The 10,379-nt window shown below is 48.2% G+C and overlaps 1 protein-coding gene across 10 annotated transcripts in view; it reads left to right on the top strand.

Moving 5' to 3' along the window:
* Sergef (secretion regulating guanine nucleotide exchange factor) overlaps positions 1 to 10,379 on the top strand; it is a 199,738-nt gene continuing 189,359 nt past the window's right edge. For 6 of the 10 annotated variants that reach the window (XR_003946486.1, XM_030242640.1, XM_030242642.1 and 3 more), the window contains exons 1-4: positions 1 to 3,184; positions 7,341 to 7,476; positions 8,987 to 9,142; positions 10,143 to 10,237. Coding sequence is in view for 9 of the 10 variants with exons in the window: in XM_030242640.1 (XP_030098500.1) it covers positions 3,125 to 3,184; positions 7,341 to 7,476; positions 8,987 to 9,142; positions 10,143 to 10,237 (447 nt within the window). In the remaining variant the exon portion in view is untranslated. The other 4 variants (NM_013789.2, XM_006540943.4, XM_011250869.2 and 1 more) reach the window with 4 other exon arrangements.

Below are 10,379 nucleotides of genomic sequence, written 5' to 3'. Positions count from 1 at the left end.
GCATAATGTGAAATTCACAAAGAAACAGTAAAAAGTTAGAATTAAAAACAATTTTTTGACACCTTTTCTAGTTGAGAGAATTGATCCGCGGCTTGGTAATCTTTCTGTCGAAAGCAGAGCCTGGCTTTGGAGGCTGCACCTTGGTTCTCTCGACTCTGTGGCCTCCCCCAACGGTGCCATCAAGTGGGGACCAAGTGTTCAAACCACCCCACCTCCCAAATTCTAATAAATAAAACTGGTTCTGTAAGTGGCTCGTCTTTGCACCTTCAGTGAAACCTCAGGAAACCTACCCCTGTCTCATGTCAGCATTTTAAAGGTCCCACCTGGGCTAGGGATGTAGTTTAGTGCTAGAATTCTCTCCTGGATAATGCCTTGGATTCTATGGGAAGTACCACAAAAGGAAGTTCTGTACTAAGTAATGAACACCTCAAACTTTAAGAGCAGGGCCATCTTTCTCCTCTAGGACCAAGACGAGTGCTCAGTAGTTTCTTTATTTCCTCACACCCCTCTCCCACTAACTGGGAGATGAGTGGAATTGTGGTACTTGGTGTCTGTGAGGACCTGAGGTGGCAGGTAGCAGGGAGCCGGAGGAAACAGGAAAGTTTCTTGTTAGACTGCGTGTCGTGAGTTGGCGCCAGCCCTTCCTGCTCTTGTCAGAGTTAGTATCAGTTCACGCTCTTTTGGGTGGTTTACAAGGCCTCAGCATCTCTTGATAATGGTGTCTTCCTCTGCCTGGGCTATGGACTTCATCTCCATCAGTCTCTGGGAATCTGGTGGCCAACTGTTCCATGGGTGTCATTTGATCCCTATAGATTCTCTAAGACTCTGCCAATTTGCTTATGGTGACTTTGACAGAACTCCCATAGTCTCTGGCTCTGACCAGCTCTCAGCCCTGTCTGGTGGCTGGCTATCATATTTCTCATCATGAGAAATCCTCCAATTTGAATGATGTCTTGGTCCTTCTGCTTCATCTTTCCTTGGACTTGAGATGGGTGGGAGTCACATCACACTGTCACACTGATAGAGCAGTGATCACATAACTATCCTATCAGGATCCGTTTCAGCCTCTCTCATCTTTTAGGCAGGAATCCATCCAGATTTCTGGATACCTGCACTTTAAGCTCTGGTTTGGTTTCTCCTACCTTATTTTACTTTTATTATATTTAAACATTATTAAAATTATACAATATAGTTTTATTATATTCTTTCCCCTCCCCCAAGTCCTCCCAGGTCCTTCCTCATGTTCTCTTTCAACACCTCCAACAGGAAAAATTGAAACAAAACCCAAAAAGACAAAACTTACTGTCTTAGTTAGGGTTTTGCTGCTGTGAAGAGGCACCATGACCAAGGCAACTCTTATAAGCATAACATTTAATCAGGGCTGGCTTACAGGTTCAGAGGTTCAGTCCATTATCAGCAAGGTGGGAGCAGGGCAGCACCTAGGCAGGCATGGTGCAGGAGATGCTGAGAGTTCTTCATCTTCATCTGAAGGCTGCTAGTGGAAGACTGACTTCCAGGCAGCTAGGAGGAGGGTCTTAAAGCCCACGTCCACAGCGACACACCTACTCTAACAAGGCCACACCTCCAAATAGTGCCACTCCCTGGGCCAAGCATATGTAAACCATCACACTCACCAAACCATAACAAGGACAACCAAAACCACACATGAAACATGGAGTCTGTTTTATGTTGGTCAGCTACTCCTGAGCATGGGACCTACCCAGGAGGGTGACTGATATGCCCAATCGTCCCATTGGAGACAACTGGTTTTCTCTTTCTCATGAAGTATTGATTGCAAATAGCTTCTTCGTCAGGGAGGGGCCTTTGTGCCCACTTCTCTTCTTCAGTGCTGGGATTTTGTCTGTAAAACCAGAGACTGTTGACAGCATGCACAAGACCCGCACAAGTCCACCTTACCGTGCAATGTGCAAGTTACTGGCATTTCTTGCTTCCGGAACTGCTGGTAAGACACCTTTCTATTATACCCTGTTGTGACTTCCTATTAGAACAGGCTGGAAAGAAGTGATCAAAATGGCAACAGCAAACCGGTGAACAGCACATGGAATCTCTCACGGCTTCTATTTTCTCTTTCTGGAGTAAGAGCAGCTTTGCCTGGCTTGTCTGGATCTTTCTAAGCACCACCACCAAACTTTTCAAGAAACCACAGTGTGGAGGAGGAAAGACCAAGGGTGGCTTCCCTCACAAGACACAGCAGACAGTAACATGTCAGTAGCATGAACAGGTGAGACCTAGACAGAAGCTTCCCTGACACATTTTCCAATGTGAGGGTCTAGGAAGAAAAGGAAGGCGAGGCCTTGAGACCTGTCTGTACAGGGGCCAGAGCTACGAATGCAGATCATCGCCTTAAATGGGACATGATCTTTTTGTCCTCCTTCCAGATTCCAGATTCCAAATTCCATTTCCCCCAGTGTGCACTGGTACACTGTATTACTAAACTCTCACCAACATCACGACAACGTTGATAGAAAGCTGTATTGTATGAAAATCTATCTTGGATGAGAATTATCTATGCTCGTGATTAGAATTAGGGCAGATGGTGCGGGGCCGCGGAGAGTAGGGAGAACGCAGGGGCACATCAGACAATAGCCAGCCCCAGTTGTGTCACCAGTAGTGGGTTTCCGCTGTGGAAGGCTAACACGGCTCCCCAAGACTCTCGGGTTCCCAAACGCACAGCGAAGCGGGCCAAGGTAGCTTCGTGAAGACTCAGGACTGGACTCTTGCCATCTTCAGTTCAGGTCCCTTCCCACCGTGCTGTTGCACCCCTGTCAGGTCATCTGCTCTGGGCAGCGTGGGACAGGTGGCGAGTTTTCCAGATTACTGAACATGGTGCAGAATTACGAGTGTGGGTGTAGTAAGGCACCTCCGGGTGTGTTCCCTGGCGGCCGCGAGGTGCCTGCTGACAGTGCTTTGGTTGAGTCCCGGCGCTCTAGGGCAGGACCATACCTAGCTACGTCTTGCTCCAGTCCCATTAGCCCCTCCTAATCCCTAATTTTACCCCGCCTCCATCCCGCTGACCGCGCCCAGCTCCCGGACTCGCCCTGCCCCTGGCCTCCGAGGCCCCGCCCCGCGTCAGCCCTCCCGGAAGCGCCGGCTGAGCGTGTGCATGGCGCGGGAGTCCTGCGCCTCCGAGACTGTCTCTGCCGCTGCTGTGCTCTTCGCCTGGGTACGTGGCTCCGCCCCCGGGCTAGGGCAGAGACGAAGGGGCGAGGAGACCCGGGAGCTCCCGGCGTCTGCGTGGGTGGCAGGGAGCTGGGAGGCGGCGGCCCGAGCTAGGGTCCTGGATTGGAGGATCCTGGGTTGCAGCAAGGAGGAGAGGGTGCGGAGGGAGGGTCTCCCCGCAGTGCCTGAGGGGCCTACTGCTAGCTGTGGGATGAGGACCCGAGGGACTGAAGCACTTCGGGAGGACCCTGCATCCAGAGCAAAGCATCCATTCTGGGAAAGCGCTCGGCCGCCAGACTGCCTAGAAAGACAGCGTGGAGGCTTGGCAGAGAGATCTCGGTCCCAGAGCTCCTGGGGCCACCTGTGTCATCGAACCTGCCTTTTGCTTGGAGGATGGAAGGCTTCTTTCCAGCGCCATCACCCTGGGGAGCGTCCTGTGGATGTGAGGCCTGTGGAGTATGGCCGCGCAAGGCACAGACCCTGCGTATTTGCTGTTACTCGGCTGTGACCAAATCTTTTCTCTTCTGGGGGTGTGGAAGTCTGGGCTGGGCAGGTTTGACACTGCACTTTGACTGACCTATGGTCATCCTTCCGTGTGATTGGAGAGGAGGCTTTATACCCACGAGTGTGGGGGACATGCGTGACAGCATGCATATGTCGGGTGTTGCTGTTCTTAGTATTAAATACCAAAATTGTAATGGAATGCATGATTTGTTAACGGCAGTCTCCTTGACTACAGCGGAGGTGTTCTTGAGAGCGAGTACTGAGCCAGTGGTGTTCACATTGTCTCTCTTGGTGCCTGGCATCTTGTAGACCCCAGGGAAATATTTGTTGACTAAAGAATGAATGAATGAATGAATGAATGAACGAGCGAATGAAACGAATGAATGAGTACTTGTGTGCACAGCCATCTGTTAATGTTTGGGAAATACATAGCTATTCCCAGTTCTTGTGATAGAGGAAGCCATAACAGCTATGTTTTTTGCCAAAATTAGAATTTATCTATATACCTTTCACTTGTTGAGTGTAAGGCTGTCAGAAAGGAGAGCATGGCTTGGCCTGGCTGGCTGGCTCAACTCCTTGAAGTAGCACTTGAACGAGGCTTGGCAGGGGGGGTGGGAGGTGGGGGTTGGGGGGTGGGGTGGGGGTGGGCGTTAGTAACTGAATGTGTTGCTGTCATTTTCCAGCCTGGAGACTGCTGTCTTTTTGGACAGAGGAAAAACACCTGATAGGAAAAGCCTTTCAGCTGTGGCCTTGAATGGACAGAGACAGAACCAGGGCTGAACCTAGTGTGTTTGGAGGCCTGCTGGGGTATTCCTCCTGCTGCGTAATCAGGGAGCATGTATTAGTTGGCCTCCGCTGCCGCTGCCGCTGCCGTGACAAAACACCACAGGCTGGGTTCTTAGACAATAGACATTTATTTTCTCTGTGTTGGAAGTTGCAAGTCCGAGATTAAGGTGTGGGCACTTTTGGTTTCTCTGGGGCCTCAGGTGGCTGTTTCTTTGTGCATGGGCATCCTTGGTGTCTTGGGAAGAGACTAGACAGACTGGATTATGGTCTGTCTCATCATTTAACTTTAATTACCTTTTTAAAGGTGTGTCTCCAAATACAGTCATATTCTGGTATGTCAGAGGTTAGGGCTTTGACATAGGCATTTTGAAGGAACACAATTCATCTTGTTCCAAGTGGTTTTGTGTTTTGTGTGTATGTGTGTGTGTGTATGCACACGCTGTGTCTGGACCCTTTGTAAAGAAGGAAGGTATACACAGTTGTCATAGGGTATATTAAATTTTTCTTTACCTAGCTTTATCCTGGGTTTAGGGCCCTTATTGCACCACAGAAGTTGATACAAAGCATGAACCCCGGATTGCTCTAGCCTGGCTTCTCTCTTAGATGTTCAGCAGCCTGAAAGCCTGGTAATGGGGTAGCTAGAGAAGACAGAAACCCCAGGATATACTCTCTGCTTCACTCTGTGCAACAGTGTTGTTTGTAACAGTGTTATTTGACAGTGCACTTAAACAGTGTTGCATTCCAGGGTGGAGAGATTTATGTCTGACATCCACAGTCCGCCAGCCAGTGCAGTTTCAGGGTTAGGAGAATAGCTATAAGACCAAGTCCCTGCCTTCATGGTGGTGACTTTCTAGGAGAGGAGGTAGCTCAGTCAAGCCAGCAATGCACTCTAGTGCCAAGGAATGACACAAAGAGGAGGAGAAAGGGGACAAAGCAATGGCAATGTACGTGAGCAATAGGCAAGAGCTGGGATTCTCAACCTTCCTGATGCTGTGACCCTGGTGACCCCCAACCATAAAATTGTTTTTATTGCTTCCTCGTAACTGTAATTTTGCTACAGTTATGAACTGTAATGTACTATTTTTGGAGGTAGAGGTTTGCCAAAGCGTCCACAACCCACATTTTGAAAACTGCTGGTCTAGAGTCATGTGACTTAATCTCTGGGCTGGTTCCCTATACATACCTGTTTTCTTATGGATACAGTAAGAACTAATGGAAGAAATGGATTTCTAACTCACTCATCCAATTGTGTAACTGGATCATCACTTGAGCCTCCAGGCCTCAGTTTCCTCATCTGTACAATGGATGCGAATGCTCCTAGCTGTGAGGCTTCAAGGTGGCCGTCCTGTGTGCAGAGATGCACTTGTTAGAACTGTATTGTTCAAAAGACCCTCTTAGCCTGTGCTCCCCACAAGTCTCATTCTTCATCTTGGGGTCCTGCAGCTCAAGGTGGCTGGAAGCACCCAAGAGGTGGGATGGTTTCCATAAGTGTGTGTTTTGTATTCATATTTTGGTAGTTGTTTTAAACCAAGTGTTCCTATTTATGTGCCCTCAAAACAAACAAACAAACAAACAAACAAAAAAACCCGGTATTAAATGGTTCTACCACTCACCTCCAAAAGAACCAGCTTGGGAGTAGATACTTGAAGAGATAAGAATCCTTTTGGGTGGGCGTTAGGCTCTTTCAGGTGTCCGTTCACTATTGTGTTTGTACCTTTTGTTGCTGAGATGTTACTGTTTCACTTACTGGCCTCTGTCTTTACAGGGTCTTTCTGATAGTACTCCTACCCCTACTGAATTCTTCTCTGGGCCTGTTACCTAGCTGTAAGGATTTCAGATTAGAGACTTTTTTTTTCCTTCCGGTGCTGGGGATTGAACCTAGGAACTTGAACATGCTGGGCAAGCACTTTATCACTCTGCTGTAGCCTAGACCCGTACGATGTGTGGACTTGATAGTGTGAGTTCAGAAGGGGGATCTGGATCGGGGTTGTCCAGTGCTGTACTTGAAAAGGCCCTTTAGCTGTCAGTCATTGTCTAGCTTTTGCTCTGGACAGATGAAATGATGCGGCTTAGGGAAGCTGCCTCCTTAGCTGACTGACTGCATACAGAAAGCTCACTGCTTCCTCGTGAGCATGGGGGAGGGTGGGGGAGGCAAAGCCAAGCCCAGAGTGTTTCCTGCTAACTTTCCCCCGACCCCATCCTTACCCTTAATCTTTCCTTTCCCCAGCGTTCCTAGGTCATTAGCTTTTATCAGAGGGGATCCGTGGGCTGATTCCCAAAGGCAGTTGAGTCTTGGTTGGTTTTTATTGTCCATGTGACACAACATGGACTCACCTTGGGAGAGACATGTCTGTCAACTGAAGGCCTCGATCATATTGGCCTGTGAGAGGTTATCTTGATCGACAGATTGTTATGGAAGGTTCAGTCCACTGTGGGTGGCACCATCTCTAGTTCGTGGAGTGAACCAGAGAGAGTCACAGGTAGTGTTCTTCATGGCTTCTGTTCGAGTTCCTGCCTTGATTCTCTCACTGATGGACTTGTGACCTGGAAGTGTAAGCCGAAACACACCCATTCCTTCCCTAAATCAATTTTGGTCCCCTCTCCTCACAGCAACACAAAGGGAACTAAAACAGGGTCGTATACCTGAAGGTAAAAGTGAGACACATGTTTATGAATGTCAAGGACTCCTCTGAAATCGTGGCGCTCACAGATGGGTCTGGCTTTTTAAGGCAGATTGCCCAAGACAGCCTCCTGAGAGTGGCTACTGAAATGTCACGGGTTCCAAGAGCTGTGTCAGGGCAGGGAGACTGACAGGGGAGAGGGATGTTGACAGCTGGGGGCTCCTCATCCTTGTTGTATTTTATCCGTAGGGTGCAAACAGCTATGGGCAACTTGGCCTTGGCCATAAGGAAGATGTGTTTCTGCCCCAGCAACTGAGTGACTTCTGTCAAGCTGGGTGTATCAAGAGTGTCACAGGAGGAGGAGGGCATTCTGCAGTTGTCACAGGTAATTCTCACAAAGGAATAGCCACTCACTTTCGTGTCGAGATATTTGCCCCTTGGATGATACCTTGCCATTCATTTGTCTTTGACATTTCTCAGAGAGCAGTATTTGTTTTTTGTTTTTGTTTTTTTTTTTGTTTTTTGTTTTTTTGTGAAAGAGCCAAATAACCATTAAAGGGATTGTAGCTTGTCAGAGCTTGAACTTCTGAGTTCTTTTAAGATCTTTCTCTTTACCCCCATATACAACTAAGGCTCAGAGAGGAGGTTTCAGAGGCTTCAGGTTATAAGGGAAATTGGTAGACATGTTACAACCTGTTTAAGTTTCACTTTGAAGCCTCTGCAAGTAGGTGAACTATCCCTTGCGATCAAGAACCTTACCTCATCCCTAATTTTCTGTCCTGGTACCTAGTTCAGAGAGTGCTGAGCCTGGGTGCCGCACGCACGTGCTTTGGCGTAGAGAAGGATGGTTAAGAACGGGAGCTGTGGTGTTAAACTCTCAGGGCCCAGATGCCCATTCTGCGGTTCTTTAGCTCCCTGGACCACAGGGCTCTACTTTGACTTCTGCTGCAGTGATAAAATGCCTGACTAAAAGCTGAGGGGGGAAGGGCTCTATTTGACAGAATATCCTACTAACCTTGCGCTATTGCCGGGAGTATCACCTGCATGGTCCAGAGTGGAAAGAGAAGCAAAGGCATCCTTGCCTGCCTGCTGCTTGTACTTAGCTGGCTCTCTTCACGCTAACACAGTGAAGGGCCCAGCCCGTGAGATGGTACTGCCCATGTTCAGATGGGGCGTCCCCATCACAATGAATAGTCAAGACAATCCACAGACACGTTCATGAACCAGCCTGCTTCGAATCGTTTCTCACTAGGACACTCCTTCCAGGTGATGGATTCTAGGTTGTGTGAAGTTTGATAGTGAATGCTAAACCAGCACACTCAATTTTTCCTTCACCTGTCTCGTGGGCATGATAGCAGTGGATGAACTCAAGGCATTTTCAGGGCTATATTAGGGCTTTTACAGGGCTTTGGTATTTGTGTCTTCATAGACTCCCCCCTTTGTAAAGAAATTATGTAATATAACCCAAGTTATATTACATATGAGTTATTGTTACATTAAAATCACCTTAATACAATTTAAAATTAAGCCTTCTCTGTGGGCCTTTCAGAGTATCATGGGTCATAGACATGGGTGGAAAGGGCTTGAGTGTTCAGCTCTTGGGATGGCTCCTGGCACAGTCTAAGTGTTGAGTTGATGTTGGTTTTCTTGTGGTAGTAGATGCCCCATTTGGTGATTGGCATTTATTACAGAGCTGAGAGTTTCCATCTATACTTTAGGTTTGAGGCCCTTGGCTTGATGTCTTTGGTTCCAGAACATGTTGGCATCCACCAGTTAATAACATGGGCAAGAAGCCTTCTGTCTGTGGCTCCAAGTGACTCATGGTAACTCTTTCTTACCTTGGCAGTTGTGACTCTCCCTGTGTGTGCGCTGACAGGGAGCTTTCTGTCTTGCAGATGGAGGAGATCTTTTTGTTTGTGGCCTGAATAAAGATGGGCAGTTGGGGCTTGGTCACACAGAGGAAGTTCTGCGTTTTACCATCTGCAAGCCTCTCCGTGGTTGTCCCATCCGACAGGTGGCCTGTGGCTGGGACTTCACCATCATGCTTACAGGTAAGTTCACCCTTGGGTAAATATCTCCAAGGCTTGGGTGATAGCAGGAGAGTGGAGGGCCCTGATTAAATAAAAGCCCCCGTGCTTTTAAAAGATAAATCAAACACCCCACCCTTAAACCACAAGTGTTCTCTATAGCCATGTAGGGAAATGGCAGGGTGCTTGTTATAAGGAGAATTTTAACTATAAAAGAAATTAGACTGAACTATATTTGTCAGAGACTGGGGATGGACTAGATCTTTTGAAATGGTCATTTTTAATCCCAAAAGTTTATGAGAACTGTGTGCCTGGTCTAGGTGGCCAGGAGTGCCATTGAGAGTTCTGGGTAGTGTGCTAGGTGTCCTAGTTAGGGTTGCTATTGCTGTGATGAATCACCATGACCTAAAGCAACTTGGGGAGGGAAGGTTTTATTTGGCCTCTGCTTCCACAGCACTGTTCATTACTGAGGGAAATCAGGATAGGAACTCAAGCAGGCCAGGAACCTGGAGGCAGGGGCATAGCAGAGGCCATGGAAGGGTGCTGCTTACCGGCTTACTTAGCCTGCTTCCTTCTAGAAACCAGGACCACCAGCTCAGGGATGGAGTCTGTCTCACAGGGGAAACCTGTACTGTGATAGGCCACACATGTCCCTTTCCCCAGACTCTGCGGTGATTGTATGGGGAAGGGCAGAAAGGAGGGAGGTCCAGAGTATCACAGTACGCAGAGGTCGTCCCATGGGAACCTGGCAAGTGGGGTGGAAATGTGAAGTGGGGAGTAGGTTTTCTCTGCCATTTCTTCACTCCAGTAGTAGGCCCTGGGCTCAGTGCTCTGCATGAGTGTTCTACCGTTAAGGACACAGTGTGGTAAAAAGTCTTCAGAATGTTCGGTCTGCAGGAATAAAAGAAGGGAAGCAGCCAGAAGGTTTTTGGGCGCAGGAATTCTGCTGCTTCCTCTGCTGTTTCCCCACTGGTCGAAGACAGTCGCGTCGTAGATTTGTAATCTGAATGCTTGTGTTTTGCAGAAAAAGGTCAAGTTCTGTCCTGTGGATCCAATGCCTTTGGCCAGTTAGGTGTGCCTCACGGCCCTCGCAAATGCGTGGTCCCCCAGGCCATTGAGGTGAGGACATCTCAGTTTTAGCTTGCTGTTTTTAGGCTGCTCCATTTATCCTTACCCTTAATGAAAGACTGGGTGGTGGCAGGTCCTTGAAGACCCATGGAGTTGTAGAACCTGAGTTGAAAATTAAGTTCTTTGGTTAAAA

Source organism: Mus musculus, chromosome 7, assembly GCF_000001635.26.
Source record: "Mus musculus strain C57BL/6J chromosome 7, GRCm38.p6 C57BL/6J".
Lineage (NCBI taxonomy): Eukaryota > Metazoa > Chordata > Mammalia > Rodentia > Muridae > Mus > Mus musculus.
The sequence above is the reverse complement of the archived record's forward strand: the minus strand, read 5'-3'. Positions and strand labels throughout refer to the sequence as shown.